Below are 19,829 nucleotides of genomic sequence, written 5' to 3' on the forward strand. Positions count from 1 at the left end.
GTAGTCTATGGTGTGACTATATTACTGTTCAACTCGGACCCATCTATCCAAAAAATCTAGAAAACCGGAAGTCCAAAAGCCAAACAACAATCACTGAAACTAGTACAGTAAGCACAAAGAAACATTTGATTGGATGGTTTGACAGATACTTTATATTAAGCTTAGAAACACTGGAAAAAAAGGTAAGAAGAAAGCTTAAATTTGTTATTTGTGCTATTCTCCAAAAGTACAAGGTGACGCTGGGGAGTATTGCATTTGGTTAAGTGACAAATGTCAGCTATCTGCAACAAAATGTCAGTTAAATATTGATTATTTATAAATGAAGTACTAGTGTATTTATACAACTTGGAATCAAGTGATAATGTAAATATCTAGTATTTACTACTAAAGGTACATATCAAAAATATGTTGTTAAAGCTCTGTTGCCAATTAGAAGGACAAAATGGTTCTACCACTGATAAAAGTGCAGTGATTTAGAATGCATCACTGATAAGTGGCGTGCAAAAGCCATTTTCAATCTATTGGAAAGTTTGATGGCTAGCAGGTAGATTTACAATAAAACAGGAGTGACACGTTGGATCAGAGGTTCCCAAACTCGGTCCCCAATGCACCTTAAAGGTGCGTACACACTAGACGATATTTTGCACAATTTGCCCGATTTCGACGCATCGGAACGACAAATTGTGTAAAATATGTCCAATCGCGTGTCTCCACTCATGATCATGATGCCGATTCGCGTCCCCGCAGGTCGTAAATCGCATCTTCAGATCTTGCCTACAGCAGGCAAGATCTGCCAATCTCGTTAACAAGATTAAGGTCGTTGGTCAGTTTGAGAGATTGGACAGTTTATGCAAGATATCGTTTGTCTGAGTGCAGGGGAGTTGCCGGGGGAGATCAAGGGAAATCGTTGACATTGCATCTTTTGCGAGTCATCTAGTGTGTAGGCACTTTAATAGTTCAGGTTTTAAGGATATCCATGCTTGACCGCAGGTGACTTAATTAGTATCTCAGTCAATTTGATTCAACCTCCCGTGCTCAACCATGAATATCTCTAAAACTTCAAATGTTGGGGTGCCATGAGGACCACCTTTGGAAACCTCTGCATTGGATATATAAACAACACACGAAACCTGTACAATCTGGTGAATGTATGAACAGACAACCAGACGGCAGCCCTACACAGCTGCTTTGACGAGGCCCCCATGGCTGCAACGCCTGATTTGGTTGAATGTGCTTCAGGATTTTCAGTAATAGACTGAAACCCAATGCAACCTGGTCAAATAGTAGGTATAATCCACCTAGTTTTGAGTCCAGCCAATCCTTTTGTGAACATCAAAGGAATATCCTCCATCTTGCAGAGTTCATTCATGGTTCCTCAAAGCTTTGACCACATCTAGCCATCTCCCTAAGATGTTCTAAAAGCCTGATTCAGAGATGGACACTAATGCGATTTTTATGCAGATTGAGCGATTGTTTGCAATTGCGCATGCATATAAGCCACACTGCACACGCGCTGAGATGGTCTTGCGATTCCACATGCACAGATGACCCATTCGCAAAGTGAGTGACAGGTAGTCAGCGTTTGGGAGAGGTAACGGGGAGGGCTGTCAATAAAACGCAGGCGTGTCTGACCATTCTAACGTCATTACATGGACATGCATAAAATAGCCCTTGCGATCTCCTATGCAGCATTAGAGCCCTCTGCATGTCAGGAGAGCTGATGTTGCTGATATTTATATCATATGCATATGAGAAGGCAGCGGTGGACGTCCTTATGCGCGGGTAGGCTTTGGAAATATTAGCATTTTTTCACAACTGCTTTTTGTGCGAAATCGCATTAGCGATTCACCAAGTCCTTATTAATGTGACAATGGGATACCACTTATGGCTACAAAGAGGGCTCAGTCCAAAGGACAGCCTGGTCTTCATGAAAAAGAGAAAGGGAAACAGTTGAAACGCCCAAAAGGTAATGGTCTTCCATGTGAGGATATTGAACGCCACAGTATCTAATCTCTGAAAGGGAGGATACTGTAAGGCATTAAAAACCTGCTTCCACAGACCTATAGAAGGCACAAATGGAGGTTGTGCACGGATTACACCCTGTGAAAAATATTTGGAATACTGGCAATAGGACCAGATTTGTCTGAAAGAAAACCTGACGAGTCATATTTACATCTTAGAAATACACCAGCAACATTGACAACCTAAAGGACAAGGTAGGAAACCCCTGTTTTTCACATCAGGAAAGGTATATATATCAAAACCTGTAATAAGGGAGGAGTCCAGCGGGACATCTTGTAATTGACAATCCATACATGGGAGTTCAGCCTCTGTGCTGTTTCCAGAATATGTGCATGATTTAAAGATTAGAGAACGATTAAAACATGAGTCCTTCATACCCATACACACCATGATCTACTAGCAGAGGAAATGCCACAAGCCATATCCTCACTATGAAAAGGAAAACGGACAGAAATCTTTATGGGACCTGGAATTTACAACTGAACCTTACCCACACTAGACAAATCAGATACATGGTATTTAAGACACAGCTCAGAGATTCCATCATGAACGTGCCCACCATGAGCTGAGTGTTCAAGGACTTCAAATTCAGAATGGAACAAAAAAAATAGGTTCCTCAGAAAGCAACCTCTGCACTAATGAGGCAAACCTGTAACCCAAGCCATCTCCTCCTTAGCAGCTTCCACAGAACCCGAAGTCTACTGGTTAACCAAACTTAAAAGACTGGAGACCGACATTGAAACCTCCCCCATGGAGCAGCTGTGGGAAGCTAACCCCCAAATGATTACTGAGAGCTAGGAACCAGCTGAACAAGCGGTACAATGGGTTCTGCCATCTTGGATGAAGTACCCCATAAGATTGGCAACACCTGATCCCCAGGCTGCTAGTCTGTGCAATGGTAGCACTTGATTGTTCCACATCAGTCTCTATGGACGCTTCCTCTGCCACCCTAGTCCATGGTGGAGGCTTGCGGTAAGAAGTACATCTAATGGATATAGAGTTCTGGCTCTGGAGCCACCTTGACTAACATGTAGGAGATGTTTTATCTATCTTCTGCTTTCTCTTCAGATTGCAGTGGTGCAGGAGCAGCCAATGGATAGTCAATGCACATTAGTCCTCGTCACTGAATGATCCCAATCCCAGGCTCCAGGAATTAGGAGTGGGTTGACATCAATTTTACCGCTATGGCACCTCTAGCCAAAGCTCCAAGCCCCGTACAGCCGCCAGCACTGCAGAACTCTTCATAATGCAGCAACAATCCAGTGTTAAAAAGGAAAAAATAATAAAAATAAACTAATTCTGCATGTGCAGCACAGAAGAAATCCCCCATGGAACAGGCCTTTAATTTTAAAGTACTGCACTCCTGGATTGCACCACTATGCCGTACCATCCACAGTGTCCTCAATATCCCTAGTGTCCTCCAAAAGGATTACAAAGACATTAATATATCATACAGACTCACTTTGAACAAACATTTACTGCCTTATTATAAATGGGTCTAGTTTTACATTTGAATGAAAGTACCTGCATTTTCTCAGACACCCACACACCATTAACATTTATTAGGAGTTTTAAAGAATATTAACAATTGAAGCAAGAAAGTTGTTATTTTCATTTTAACCCTAAATGGTTTCAAAATATAACCAATTTAATGACAATCTATGAGGCTACAACAAATTTAGAGGTGCAAACACAAGGGTCTATCTTGCTCAAAACAAAAGTCTAGCAACAGGATTACTATATAATTGTCAAAGATATTGTTTGTCTCTCGGCTGAGCAGCAAGATCATATCCTGATCCATTGCGGCTTTTCAGTGAAGTCAGAAAATTTACTCCACACAGGCCAATAAATCTTCCTACTACATTTTCCTGCATGACCAATACTGATCTTATAAAAAAAAGGTTGATTAGCAATCGCTGCCATTTGAGCAACACATTCGCTGTGTCAGCTGCAAAAACACAGTACATATGTCCAGCTTTACACGGTCCGCCATTGGAACCACATTCTCATAGGATCGATAAACCATATTATATTAAATAGAGCTGAGTGTATAGTGTGAGTTTTGTATTAGCATGAAATATGTTGGTTTTTTTTACGCATAAAAATGCAGGCTGAACACTTGTAAAAATAGTGATCAACTGATACTAGGACAAATGTTATACTGCCTTCAGTTTTAACAAAAGTGCAATAAGTTCTGTCCAGTTAGTTTGGTGGTTTATTAAACTGCTGTATGAGAACAATGCTTGTCATAGTTTTCTATTAATCACTATGTTATCAAGCTGATTTATCTGAAAGCATTTTAAGGTGCTTTGCAGCAGACTGTAATGTTTATGTGCCCAAAAAGGTAGCTAGTCTCAGTCATCACTTCACAGGGAACTACTAGACTCCAATTAGAAGAGTAAAGCTGGCCACACACCAGACCAACTTTCCTCCAACCAACCAACTAGTTGGCTGGTTGGAATAAAAATCTGGTAATGAATTGGAACAAATAACAATCAGACATTAGCTCCCAAAAGACTGAAACTGCCCTTTAGACAAGTTAGTTGAATCTGTTTGATTTAACCACCTTGTCTGAGCAACAATTTTGTGTCTGTTTTCTGTGTTTGGGAGCAAACGGCTGATTGTTATTTGTTCCAATCCATTACCAGATTTTTATTCCAACCAGCCAACTAATTGGTCTGATTTATAGCCAGTTTAAGAAAATCTGCTTAGATATGACCACATAAAATGTCAAATGTGCACTGTAAAAAACAGTTATTTGGCTCCTGTGCCAAATGGGACACAATTTGGTCACCTTTACAGAATATAGGTTTCATGGATAAAAATAATTGTGGTTCTAGTGCAGACTGTTTTTCTCACCTGGTTTAACATAATATCATATACGTCATCTCCTTCACAAAATACATGTGCCTGGAAGGGAAGAGATACACAATTTAGTAATATGTATCACATATGTTAAATAAAATGTGTAATAACTTCTTTAACACAGCTGAAGCAGTTATTAAACAGACTGTGCTCTAGAACTCAATTTAACCTAGGGGGGTATTCATGAAAGCCAATCAATCAGGTCCTGTCATTTTTAAAACACAGCCTGTAGCATGACAGTTAGGAGCAGATTGGTTGGTACTCTCTCTTTCACAAGTTTCTCTCTCTCCAAGCTTTCATGAATACCCCTTAGAGGGGTATTCAATATGGGTGTTTTTTGCGTTAATATCACTGGTTTTAGTTTTACGCCGTATTCAATTTCAAAGACTTATCGCAGTTTTGAAAAGTCTTTGATAAAAAACGGGGATAACTTTTCACCATTGAATAGGTGTCGAAAAAAAGTGCAGAATTGGGGTTTAGGGGTGCAGGCTTAAAAAAAAATAGCCTGCACCCCTGAGATTGACATTTAAAAGAGAACTGTGTCAAAAAAAGTTTTAAAAAAAAAAATAGGGACACCCCAAAAAATTATTTTAAAAAATGGGTTGCAAAAAAAACAAATGGGAAAAAATTGTTAAACAATAGGGAAATAGGTTCAGGGCTATTCTGCATGTATGCGGCAGGTGTTTTCTAGAATAGAATTATAGCGGCAGGTGCACAAATGCAGAATTTTTAAAAAATTACTTTAGGGATACCAAAATATGCTAGTACCCATTTTCATGTACCCCAAATTTGATGGGACCACTTAAAAAAACAAAAAAAATAACCTAAGTGCTCTTCTGCATCACTTCTTCAATGTCGGGAAAAAAACACCTGCGGCGGCTATTTAAATCCCCGAATTTCAATTAAAGGCTAAAACGGGGGTACCCATAGTGTTCCCCCATGTTTTTACAACTTTAGAGGGGGGTCTTACAATTATTTTCAGGAAAAATTCGTAACTTTACGCAAATCCAACTTCGGAGTTTCCCGTTTTCGTTAATTTTATTTTGAATACGGGGATAAGCGGGAGCGCGCACCAGACTTAACGCAGTAAAAAAACTCCAATATGAAACGTTAACTTCGGCAGTGAAGTTAACGTTTCATATTGAATACCCCTCTTAGTCTCCTTTGGCTGACCAGCTGAATACATACTCCATTTAACTTTGAGCTACTGTAACAGTGTATTCATAAATTGTAAGAGTTTACTGGTCATTTAGAAAACATGGAACGGTCATGTATGACTTTTTTTTTTTTTTTTTAGAAATGCCTTCAAATTTCTTTAAGTGGAACCCAACTCTTTATTAAAACATCTAAATTTATTAACTTACATTTATTACATAACATCTCTAAACAGATTATTCGAGATGGGACATTTTGGAGTCTGTACACTTTCAAATAGCATAACGGAATATTTATATTTATGTTAAATTATTTTCTCCAGAGACCAATTGGGGACACTGGAAACTCTGGTATATAGAGACTCGGATTGAGACTGTGCACTTTAAATTTAATACCAAATTCTAAACTCCTTTCCTCTGCCTAAAGGACAGAATAAGAGGAGCCAAATGTGTCAGTAGAAAACAACAAGGTTCTCCAACACCAATAACTGTTTTAACTATAAACTTTAAGACAAGTGCACAAAGGGCGGGACATCTAGTGTCACCCATTAGAATGAAGGAAAAAAAAATTAAAGTAGAAAAATCTCATTTTGTTTTCTATCCATGGAAGATATAGATAACTGTCCCAAAAGGAGCAAACACTCAGAAGATGCATAAAACATTTTGCAGGCAATAGAAGTCACATAAAAGCATAGGACTGCTATCTACATATACTCTAAAATCATGCTCTATCAAGGATTCACTTAACAGTTTAATCTAGGGCAGTGTTGGCTAACCTTGACACTCCAGCTGTTATGGAACTACATAACCCAGCATGCACTGCTACAGTTTTGCTATTAGGGCATGCTAAAACTGTGACAGGGCATGCTGGGATATATAGTTCCACAACAGCTGGAGTGTCAAGGTTAGCCAACACTGATCTAGGGCAAATGTTGCAAGCAGACTGATGTTGCGTAGAATCCCAAGAAAAAGTGTGCCCAAATAATTTTGTAATGAAGTTTCACATTTATAGAACAATATAAAAAGGGATTTTTAGTTACTTACTGTTGAATCCTTTTCTCTGAATCAGGCTGGGGGACACTGGACCATGGGAGTTGTAAATGGGACTGCAGGAGCTGGCACTTAAGTAAACTTGTAGCTTTAACACTAAGCTCCTCACCTCTGCAACCCCATCATGTTAGTACAACTTCCAAAGTGCCTGGTAAGGAGAAGTAGTAACCCAGTTAAATGTTTATAACAAAATACAACAGATCCACAGGGACCAACAGGGTCAAAACACATAACACTGGAGGGAATGCAGTGTCCCCCAGCCTGATTCAGAGAAAAGGATTTAACGGTAAGTAACCGAAAATCCCCTTTTCTCCTTCATCAAGGCTGGGGGACACTGGACATTCAAATGCCACCTCCAGGGGAGGGAACGTTCAGGCTGCCTGACCAAAGAACTATACACCCAAAGTGGGCATCACCGGAGGCAAAACATAAAACCTGAAAAAATTAGCGAATGTGTGGACAGGGGACCAGGTAGCTGCGCGGCATACCTGTTCAGCCGAGGCCCCGCGGCACGCCACCCAGGATGTTGCCACCGCCCGAGTAGAATGAGCTGACACACTGGCAGGTACTGGTCACGCTGCATCAGAATAGGCCCAAAAGATGACTGAGCAGACAAACGTGCAATGGTCTGCTTCGTAGCCGGCCAGCCACGTTTCTGAGCGTCGTAGAGAACCAGCATGGAATCCGTACGATGGAGGGCAGAAGTTCTGTCCAAGTAGATCCACAGGGCCCGGACAACGTCCAACAGAGCCAGTTTGTCCTGGTCCAGGGAAGTCTCCGATGGGAAAAACACAGGAAACACAATTTCCTGGTTCAAGTGGAAAGCCGAAACATCCTTCGGTTGGAATGAAGGAACTGTTCGGAGAACCACCCGATCATCATGGAATATGAGGTTTGCAAGACAAGTCCCCCAACTCTGAAACCCGAAGAGTTGAGGCAACTGCCATAAGGAAAACCAATTTCCACGTGACAAATTTAAGGTCCACGTAATCCAAAGACTCAAAGGGAGTGGCCGCTGAAAATGGAGGTGGAACCCGCAACAGCCCTTGCAAAAAGGTTTGAACCTCTGGCAGAAGGTCCAGGTGCCGGTGAAAATAAATCGAGCCGTAACCTGCACTAGAAGCGAAACCGCAAACCGGCCTCCAAACCTCCCTGAAGAAAAGCTAGGAACTGCAGAAGGTAAAACCGGGATGTGTGAACCTCACACTGTTCACACCGCAACATGTAGATAAGATGTAGATCTCTCAGACCCTATGGTAGTTGCGCGACAAAACTGGTTTCAGGGCCCACAACATAGTACGGACAACGGAAGGGGAAAATCCCCTTAGCCTTCAAGAGCTTGGCCTCAAAAGCCAGGCCGTTAAAGCCAATCAGGGAAGGGTCTTGTGCCGAAATGGACCATGCAGAAGCAGATCACAGCGGAAGCTGCCAGCAGGGACGTACCGCCAGTTTGAGAACGTCGGCGTACCACGACCTGCCTGCTTACGTCCGGGATAGAATGCTGGACGCCTCCGCCATTGCCCCTGCGCTCTTAGTGCCACCATAATGATTCACGTACGCCACTGGCAAGGATGGACTGGGCTCCCAACAGAGCGAGATAGATGGCGCGGAGCTCCAGCACATTGATACGGTAGGGCAGCCTCCGATGACGACCAAAGACCCTGAAGACGAAGACTCGATGTCACAGCACCCCAACCGTTGAGACATGCGTGTGTGGTCACAATGACCCAGGTTGGAGTAATCAAGGAGCGAGTGATGGGAAACCACTCACCAACAGAGGGATTGCAGAGTGCTGTCCGACAGAACCCAAAGCAGAGAGGTCCTTTGTGCGTCCCGACCAATTCCGGAGAATTGTACCCAACAGCTTGATGCACAAACAGATAGATGGGCGATGCACCGACAGTACCATTGTGACCAAATCCTGGAGGGCCCAGGCTTTTAACTCGGGCAGGAAGACTCGCTGGAGGGAGGTGTCGAAGATCACACCAGGAACAGGAGGCGCTGGCAAGGCGTCAGTTGAGACTTCTCGAAGTTCAGGATCCAGCAGTGATCCTGAAGCACCTGCTCCATGCGGTCCAGATGGACCTGCAACTGAGAGGCCGAATCTGCCTTCACGAGCAGATCGTCCAAATAGGGAACGACCGTTAACCCGTCCAGGCTTGCCATTGCTGCCATGATCTTCATGAAGATGCGTGGGGTTGTAGCCAAGCCGAATGGCAGGGCCTGGTACTGGTAGTGAGCCAAGCAGACTGTGAACCGGAGGAGAGAGTGGTGATCTGCCCAAAAAGTAACGTGTAGGAAAGCGTCCCTGATGTCTAGCAAGGCCAGAAATTCATTGGCTTCTATGCCTTGAATCACCGCTGAGAGATTCCATGCGGAAACTGTCCACCCACAGCCTGGTGTTCAAGGCCCGTAGATTCAAAATCGGGCGATAGAATCCCCGTTGCTGTTCTGCCGCCGGAACTGGAAGAATAACTCCTTTAGAAAGTAGAGACCTTATCGCCTGGTCCAAGGCCACCCTCTTTCCCACGTCCCGGGGAAGGGCACTTGCGAAAAAAAATGTTGCGTCGGCAGATTCCTGAGGTCGATTATATAACCTAGGGAAACAACGCCCCACACCCAGGCGTCGGCCATCGACTCCACCCATCGGTCCCTGAACTGGAGCAGGTAGCTGCCTACCTCCAACCGGACCAGGTGGGCAGACATCCTGTCAGGCACTAGGCTTCTCCAAAGCCTTGGCTCCTGGGCGCCTGTAGGCACCAGAAAACCTGCTGGCAAAAAACTGGCCTCGGGCAGACTGACCTCTAGTGAATGATCCGCATCTAAAGGAGGAGCGAAAGGCACGAAAACACGGTCCCTGCTGTTTCGGGGCAGACGCAGGCAGGAAAGTGCTTTTCCCCCCCCGGTAGCCTGGGCAATAATGGTATCCAACTCTGTGCCAAACAGAACTCCCCCTCCAAAGAACGTTTCGATTTAGCGTCTGGGTTCCAGGCGCGGAGCCACAACGCTCTCCTAACAAAGACCCTGGAGGCCACTTGAGCGCCGTCCTGGACGACATCGCACACATAATCAGCAGCCCCACGAAGCTGTTCCGCCAAGTCCAGTAAAGCAACTCTAGACAAGTCACCCTGAAGTCCAGTAATGAGTTTGTCGGCCCATGCCTCCATGGCACAGGCCACCCATGCCGAGGCCAGCAAGGGGCAAATAATGTCCTCGGAACCAATAAAAATGGACCAGCGGATCCTTAAAGGACGCCGAACCCTGTATCGGGTTATGTAGTTCCATAACAGCTGGAGTGTCAAGGTTAGCCAACACTGGTCTGGGGGAAGAGGGCAAAGAGAAGCAAACTTGGAACGGACAACTTCTTATCCTGGGCCTTCCACGCCTCCTCGGTGAGATCCGAGGAAGCAGGGAAAGTAACAATCCTCTTGTTCCTATGCTTGAACGGTCCCACCGCTTGCGCTTGGGTATCCAAGTTCAGGCAGTCCATGAACTGCTGCACCGCCGTATGAGGTCTTCCACACCTTGACCCAAAGAGGGCTCCAGATCCACCCCCTTGGGAATAACCTCCTCCTCTGGAAGTACACCCTCGTACTCTTTGGAATCCGAAACGTTTAACGGCCCACTGGAAGAAGGAAGACGCTTATGCGCATTGCGCAGCTTAGGATGCTCAAAGAACTGTTTCAAATAAGAGGAAACTTTCTCTAATCCCGCCGCTGTGTGCTCCATGGTACGAAGCCAGGGTAGGTCAGTTCCTGGCTGGGGGAACGCCCCGCCAGCAGCTGAAGACCCAGTACCTTGGATGGCCGAAACAGGCGTGGCAGCCACACGAGCCTGTTCCTCCCGCTGAAGCGCCATAAGCTGCATCAAGTCGGCGAGTGACCAACCCATAGCCTGTGCCCATGTTGCCTCGTCTGGGGCGGACACGGTGCCTCCTGATGCCTGCGCGCAACTAGGCCCCGACAGTCTGCGCACAGTGCCCCAGAGTCCAACAGTCCACACGGTAATTTTACATTACACTGGGGACAAGTAAAGTATAACACCATAGTGATGGACTTAACCCTGACAGACTTTGTTTTGTCTGTCATAGTTGCCACGCGTTCCCGCAAATAAAAAGACGGGGACGCAGGTAGCCAGTAAAAACAGAGGTCACTGGGAAACTGCACAACAGGCAATTATAAAATACAAATACTTAGCCCTCTTTGGAGAGGCTAACAGCAGCAGAAGAGAGAGAAGCCTGTGGACCCTTTGTGTCTGTACCCTTCTTCCGAAGAGGCAGATGCCATGGCTGCTTCAGCGTCCTACGCAGCCAACAAACAATAACATTGGCTGCTGTGTAGCAGGGGGGAGACCAGCGCTGATAGGCTCTGTCCCCCTGCACTGTGCTAACGCCCTCCGTCTTCCAAGTGTTACTCCGCTCTCTGTGGAAGACACTTGGTATGCCATAGACGGGCAGCCAGTGTCCGGCGCTCTCCTTGCACGAGCCACCCCTTAGAAAGCCTGGCAAGATGGCTCCACCATCCGGGCCAGCGCTGACGCCCTGCGCCCCGGGCGGTCTCTAATGAGACCGGTGTGCTATGGTGGGTGCTGCCCTTCAGCGCACCCCTCCCCCACCACGGCTCCTGACATCGAAAAGAACCCGGCAAGCTGCGGCTCTCACAGCTGGTGCACTCTCACTGTGTGCTGCTGGAAGCAGCAGTGTTCTCCTCATGCTTTATTTGTCTGGCGGTCCTCCCGGCAAAAAAAACCCCACCGCCCGGCAGTTGAGCTGCACTGAGAACTAGCCGCGGTGCAGCTGGTGCATTGCACAGGGGCCCGCACCCGCTGCTAGTGTCCCCAGGGCCCCACAAGTGTAGGGCAGACCGCAGTGAGTAGCGGTCTGCCCTACACAGAAACAAACACACAGCCGCCAGCGGCAGCTGTGTGTTTGTCATAGCAGCGCAGCCAGCCAATGAGAGTCATACAGACTCTGATTGGCTGCTGCGGCCACGGAGGGAGCCGGCTAGAGCTTACTCATGAGCTCCCATTCCGGCTCCCCCCACAGCGGTTGATGGGAGAGACGTCATGACGTCTCTCCCATAATGCAGAGCGGGCCGGGAGCAGCAGACAGCGGCGGTCGTCGGCTGGAGCGGGGACCAGGTAAGTTGTCTATTTTTTTTTTTCTTTTGTGAGTATGCGTTACTGTATAAAGGGGGCTGCTACTGGGGGCACTGTATAAAGGGGGCTGCTACTGGGGGCACTGTATAAAGGGGGCTGCTACTGGGGGCACTGTATAATGGGGCTGCTACTGCGGGCACTGTAGAAAGGGGGCTGCTACTGCGGGCACTGTAGAAAGGGGGCTGCTACTGGGGGCACTGTAGAAAGGGGGCTGCTACTGGGGGCACTGTATAAAGGGGGCTGCTACTGGGGGCACTGTATAAAGGGGGCTGCTACTGGGGGCACTGTATAAAGGGGGCTGCTACTGGGGGCACTGTATAAGGGGGCTGCTACTGGAGGCACTGTATAGGGGGGCTGCTAATGGGGGCACTGTATAGGGGGGCTGCTAATGGGGGCACTGTATAGGGGGGCTGCTAATGGGGGCACTGTATAGGGGGGCTGCTAAAGGGGCACTGTATAGGGGGGCTGCTACTGGGGGCACTGTATATAAGGGGGCTGCTACTGGGGGCACTGTATATAAGGGGGCTGCTACTGGGGGCACTGTATATAAGGGAGCCGCTACTGGGGGCACTGTATATAAGGGAGCCGCTACTGGGGGCACTGTATAAGGGAGCCGCTACTGGGGGCACTGTATAGGGGAGCCGCTACTGGGGGCACTGTATAGGGGAGCCGCTACTGGGGGCACTGTATAGGGGGGCCGCTACTGGGGGCACTGTATATAATGGGGACTGCTACTGGGGGCACTGTATATAATGGGGACTGTTACTGGGGGCACTGTATATAAGGGAGCCGCTACTGGGGGCCACTGTATAGGGGGGCCGCTACTGGGGGCCACTGTATAGGGGGGCCGCTACTGGGGCCCACTGTATAGGGGGGCCGCTACTGGGGCCCACTGTATAGGGGGGCCGCTACTGGGGCCCACTGTATAGGGGGGCCGCTACTGGGGCCCACTGTATAGGGGGGCCGCTACTGGGGCCCACTGTATAGGGGGGCCGCTACTGGGGCCCACTGTATAGGGGGGCCGCTACTGGGGCCCACTGTATAGGGGCGCTGCTACTGGGGCCCACTGTATAGGGGCGCTGCTACTGGGGCCACTGTATAGGGGGGCTGCTACTGGGGCCACTGTATAGGGGGGCTGCTACTGGGGCCACTGTATAGGGGGGCTGCTACTGGGGCCACTGTATAGGGGGGCTGCTACTGGAGGCACTGTATAGGGGGGCTGCTACTCGAGGCACTGTATAATGGGGCTGCTACTCGAGGCACTGTATAGGGGGGCTGCTACTGGGGGCACTGTATAATGGGGCTGCTACTGGGGGCACTGTATAATGGGGCTGCTACTGGGGGCACTGTATAATGGGGCTGCTACTGGGGGCACTGTATAATGGGGCTGCTACTGGGGGCACTGTATAATGGGGCTGCTACTGGGGGCACTGTATAATGGGGCTGCTACTGGGGGCACTGTATAATGGGGCTGCTACTGGGGGCACTGTATAATGTGGCTGCTACTGGGGGCACTGTATAATGGGGCTGCTACTGGGGGCACTGTATAAAGGGGGCTGCTACTGGGGACACTGTATAAGGGGGTTGCTACTGGGGACACTGTATAGGGAGGCTGCTAATGAGGGCACTGCATAAGGGGCCAGTCTGGGGGCACTGCATAAGGGACACTATTTAAGCCTGGGGGTACTGCATAAGGGGGCCAGTCTGGGGGCACTATTTAAGCCTGGGGGCACTACATAAGGGACCAGTCTGGGGGCACTACTTCAGCCTGGGGGCACTGCATAAGGGCAAAGCTAAACTACAGGGGGCACTGTATAAAGGGCACTGCATAATGGGCACTTTTGACTGAGAGCCAGTGGGGGAGCAGCCTGAGACCTGTCGGGCTAAATTGGTAAGGGAGATTTACCGGCGCGCATAATTGCGAAGGCCCCCATCCGTCTACTTTTTTATGCCACCAGGCTGGAAAAAATTTCTGGGGAGAACACTGAAGCAGTACATAGCACCTTACTAAGAAAGTAAAATAAATATTACAAAGGAAAAAAAAAACAATCCACAGCTACAAAAGGCTGCAGAGCAGCCCTTCTAAAACGTGCCTAACTCCACAGGCACATAATCTACACTGACATTATGGGGTTGCAGAGAGGAGGAGCTTAGTGTTAAAGCTACAAGTTTAGTTAGTTAAGTGTCAGCTCCTGCAGTCACATCTACAACCCCCGTGGTCCAGTGTAACCCAGCCTTGATGAAGGAGAAATATTCATATATTTGTGTTGTCTACAAAATGTAGAATTTGCATCCCTTCCTTTAAGCATATACAAAACAATTTTGTTATAAATAAAACTTTTGGCTAATCCCAGAATTTACCTTTCCAAGCTTGCTGGAACATTCTGGATCAACAGGGGCCTTACCCTTTAAAAGCAGGGTTCTCACCTGTTCTGTGTTACAGAGAGAGACAGTGACATAACGTGAGAAGCAGTGGGATGAGGCAAATATTTCTGCACAAGTGCAATAGGACACAGTTTAGTATGTTATGTAGATTACCAATAAAATACGAGAACTATAGTAATGTATTTACCTTTGCTCTCCTCTACTTCACTCTCTCTACTTCCTGTACTCCTGTTGCTGCGGGGTCGCTTTGCAGCTGTGGGTCCATTACTGACACTCTGCTTCTGCTGGTTGGCCCAGGCATCTGAAGCAACTAACAAACATGGTGGATGAAATTGTTTCATAGAGATGCACTGACATCACTAAATGCTCATCTAATTTCTACTCAGTGGAATAGCAGGGCTTCACCTTAGCCCAATCTGACAGTCTACGTGTGGCTTCCTGCATCTTTTCCATATAACCTCTCTAACCTCTTAACCTAAACACGTGATTTCATGGTCCATCCTATGCCACGGCAGCAGCACACACTTGTTGAAGTACTCAGAACTGCTATGATTATGCCTATCTTATTAGCAATATGCTGTTCTCTCACTGTTCACTTCAAGTGGGCGCTGGCTTGATAGGCATGAAATTACTTAGAAGGGAATTGATGCAGTTCCCCTGAGTAAATGTATAAGTGCAGAGCACTGGTGAGTGAGGAATTAGTGGAGGAGACTACATACTATAAAGCATAGGGTCAATTATAGAGGGAGATTATTGATAGGTTGCAAAACAGAGGCCTTAGTAAGGATGCAGAACGAAGGGCTTAGGAAGGACATGGAACGGAGGCCTGGTCAAGGACACGGAACAGAGGGCTCAGCAAGGATGCGAAACAAGGGGCTTAACAGTGATGCAGAACGGAGAGCTTAATAATGATGGAGGGGTTAATGATCAAATATTTTGGTTTATGATGCCGACATAAGGACAAGCAAACTATGAATACAGAATACAAAAAAGGTTTGCTAACCAATATCAAATGCACCTTAAAGCAGCTGGATTTTACAGCAGATTCATATAATCTTTAAATGTATAATTTGCGTTACAGTATCTAAGGTGGTATTTATCTCAAAAACATCAATTAACATCCATCTATTCAGGTGATTTTATTAAAACATATTCTTGCATACATAAAAATATTTATAGCTTGTTTTCCTGTCCATTCACCCCCAGATGACAGAAAAAAATTAAAACCTGTAATAAGAATAATATTAAACGTGTGTGAAATAAACCAGGAATCTTTAGGTTAAAATCAAGATTAGTCAGTCTTCTAACAATGTCTGAATGCCAATGTTCAGTCTCAATTCATTTCTCTATTATAAAATTGGCAATCTATATTTCCTCTCTATAAACAATATAGTTAAAATATAGTCGTCAGGTGCATAAATATTGGGACATTTACAGAATTTTCAGATTTTGGCCTCTATTCACCACCACAATGGCTTTGAAATGAAACAAACAAGATGTGCTTTAACTGCAGACTTTCAGATTTAATTTGAGGGTAATTACATCCAAATCAGGTGAACGGTGTAGGAATTACAACGGTTTCTATATGTGCCTCCCTCTTTTTAAGGGGCCAAAAGTAATGGGACTATCAACTCAAAAGCTTTTTCATGGACAGGTGTGGGCTATTCCCTCGTTATTTCATTATCAATTAAGCAGGTAAAAGGTCTGGAGTTGATTCTAGGTGTGACATTTGCATTTTGAATCAGTTGCTGTTGACTCTCAATATGAGATCCAAAGGGCTGTCACTCAGTGAAGCAAGCCATCATTAGGCTGAAAAATCAAAACAAACCCATCAGAGAGATAGCAAAAACATTAGGTGTGGCCAAATCAACTGTTTGGAACATTCTTAAAAAGAAAGAACGCACCGGAGAGCTCAGCAACACCAAAAGACCCGGAAGACCACGGAAAACAACTGTGGTGGATGACAGAAGAATTATTTCCCTGGTGAAGAAAAACCCCTTCACAACAGTTGGACAAATCAAGAATACTCTCCAGGAGGTAGGTGTATATGTGTCAAAGTCAACAATCAAGAGAAGACTTCACAAGAGTGAATATAGAGGGTTCACCACAATATGTAAACCATTGGCGAGCAACAAAAACAGGAAGACCAGATTAGAGTTTGCCAAACAACATCTAAAAAAGGCATTACAGTTCTGGAACAACATCCTATTGACAGATGAGACAAAGATCAACTTGTACCAGAGTGATGGGAAGAGAAGAGTATGGAGAAGGAAAGGAACTGCTCATGATCCAAAACATACCACCTCATCAGTGAATCATGGTGGTGGTAGTGTCATGGCGTGGGCATGTATGGCTGCCAATGGAACTGGTTCCCTTGTATTTATTGATGATGTGACTGCTGACAAAAGCAGCAGAATTAATTCTGAAGTGTTTCGGCCAATATTATATGCTCATATTCAGTCAAATGCTTCAGAACTCATTGGACGGCGCTTCACAGTGCAGATGGACAATGATCCGAAGCATACTGCAAAAGCAACCAAAGAGTTTTTTAAGGCTAAAAAGTGGAATGTTATGCAATGGCCAAGTCAATACCCTGACCTGAATCCGATTGAGCATGCATTTCACTTGATGAAGACAAAACTGAAGGGGAAATGCCCCAAGAACAAGCAGGAACTGAAGACATTTGCAGTAGAGGCCTGGCAGATGATCACCAGGGATGAAACCCAGCGTCTGGTGATGTCTATGCGTTCTAGACTTCAGGCTGTAATTGCCTGCAAAGGATTTGCAACAAAGTATTAAAAAGTGAAAGTTAGATTTAGGATTGTTTAGTTTGTCCCATTACTTTTGGCCCCTTAAAAAGTGGGAGGCACATATAGAAACCGTTGTAATTCCTACACCGTTCACCTGATTTTGATGTAATTACCCTCAAATTAAATCTGAAAGTCTGCAGTTAAAGCACATCTTGTTTGTTTCATTTCAAAGCCATTGTGTTGGTTAATAGAGGCCAAAATATGAAAATTCTGTCAATGTCCCAATATTTATGCACCTGACTGTAAATCATTTCATTTGTATAGCTCTCTCATTATATATATTATTAATATTGCTACGACCACATTCTTAGGCACGCATTTAATTAGCGTTGATGAGCACCTTGGCACCTCAGTTATTAGAGTGAACCCAATATTGCAGAGTTCCCTGCACACATCAGTGGGGTACAAGGAAAAACTGGGATGCAAGGTGCAGCAGAAAGGGTAAATGGTTGGCATCTCACAGCCTTCACCGCTGACTGAATGGTCCCCACACCATGATATTTTATTATTTCTCCTATTTATTAGCAGTGCATTTTTCATTCACAGCTCAATATCCTAAATCAATACAATTGCAGCTGTGATTCCACTGTTTATTCACTTCTGACAATCACGTGCTGTTTGTATAGCAACATGGTATGCTAACTGTATCAAATAACCCTTGAACCGGTGCTGAAAACGACGTCCCCTCAGCCTCGAAGGCTAGCATCTGTTGTCGCCATCATCCAGTGACAGATGATGCACCTTTGGACACGACATGAAAGACTGGTCAATATATAGTGACACTTCTTCCATTTGAAAATTAGTTGTGGAACACACTAAAATGAAACTGTGCAAACTGCACCAATCCCGATAGTGGAAGTCATCTTTATTCTGGGGTACACCACCCATATTTGAAGCAGAAAAGAGAATTAAGTGTTTAAGAATTAGTGACTATTACTTGGAAGTGGGTAACTATAAAATTACACAAGCTCGAAGTTGGACCCTGGAGTGCTTTCCTGTGTGGATAACTAATCTCTGTATTATTGTTGTCTTCTCATTATTATTATTTCACTTCTGCACACATACCAGATAAGCAGCGTTGAATCTCTCTTTCATGTTGAGTCTGGCTATTTATTTGCACCATGGCTCCAAGATCAACCGTATATGGCCGGCCACCCAGATTAAGAGACACAAGCTTGTTGTCCGCATGCAATGCAGTTTCTAGCAAGATGCAGGTGTCCGCATCATAGGAGACCCAGGAACCTTCATCCGACTGCCACTGCCACACAAAAACTGGGATCAGAATGAAAAATAAAAGAAATGATTTTATAACTAGTGCACAGGTCGCTAAAATGGATCTTTCAGAAAATATACAGCTCTCATTCTGGTATCTTTGTGATATGAACGTTATGACTGCTGTGGACACTTGACATTTGGATAATTAAGATGATCATTTGGATTTTTTATGAGGAGTTTCTGCATTGGATTTCATTCACCATCGCAGGACATTACCATGGATAAGATTAGTATTATCCAGGGCACCCTCCCTTCTGCACCCGTCGAAATCATCAGCTGCGTTCTGTAGCACCTCAGACTCCTACAAGTATAAGTTATGTGAAGTGTAACAGAGGGGGAAAGCCAACACATTTGAGAGCATTAGAGAGCCTCTGTTGTGCCAGGCAAGTTTTTCTTTTTTTTACCCATTTTGTTATCAAAATATGATGTGTAGATATAAAAATGCATGCTTATTATATTAGTGTGGTACTGGGCGTCCGCACATAGGTTATGTTAGGTTAGAGTGTGACTATGGCATTGTAGGCTATGAAGAGTTGTGTGTACACAGAGATTCATCTGTTTTCAGACTCATCTCTTGCACCAAGGATAGGACTTGTGCATGTGCAAGCGGATCATGATGACAGCTAAGAAATCAAATGTATGGATGGGAGCAGGTCGGTTGCATAGATGCGTTCAGCTCGGCATATAAGACGATCCACATTTAGTTCCATGCGAGTGTGTTTGCACCTGACTTGCATGGAACTATTAATCAGTCTGTGTCTGCTTGTCATAGCAGGCAGAGAATGTTGCAAGTTCCTGCCACACAAAGGCTAATATGTTTTATATGCCCACAGCTATATGCAGGCAAATAATATTGTAGGTACCAGGTTCCTCTAAGAAAAAAAAAAACAATCTATACATTTTGTATGTCAGAGGTGGGGAACCTTTTTTCTGCCAAGGGCCATTTTGATATATATAACATTATTTGCGGGCCCGGTGCATACCACGCCTCCTCTGTGTGATGTCACATGGGGGTGGGGCCACAATGGCCAGTGATTACAGCAATGCCCGGAGCATCCTGAGGATGCTCCGTGGAGCTGTAAGGGCAGCAGTGTGACCGTCTGAAGCATCC

At 45.5% G+C, this 19,829-nt stretch overlaps 1 protein-coding gene across 1 annotated transcript in view; it reads right to left on the minus strand.

Annotated features, from left to right (window-relative positions):
* The window catches only part of PARP2 (poly(ADP-ribose) polymerase 2), a 106,697-nt gene that overhangs the window by 80,040 nt on the left and 6,828 nt on the right, over positions 1–19,829 (minus strand). The window contains exons 4-7 of the mRNA XM_088469888.1: positions 18,509–18,715; positions 14,821–14,943; positions 14,610–14,680; positions 4,882–4,932 (exon numbers count right to left, since the gene is read on the minus strand). Of these exons, the coding sequence (XP_088326014.1) occupies positions 4,882–4,932; positions 14,610–14,680; positions 14,821–14,943; positions 18,509–18,715 (452 nt within the window). The remainder of the gene's footprint in view (positions 1–4,881; positions 4,933–14,609; positions 14,681–14,820; positions 14,944–18,508; positions 18,716–19,829) is intronic.

This window comes from Taudactylus pleione, unplaced genomic scaffold (genome assembly GCF_031769625.1).
Source record: "Taudactylus pleione unplaced genomic scaffold, aTauple2 ptg000095l, whole genome shotgun sequence".
NCBI lineage: Eukaryota > Metazoa > Chordata > Amphibia > Anura > Myobatrachidae > Taudactylus > Taudactylus pleione.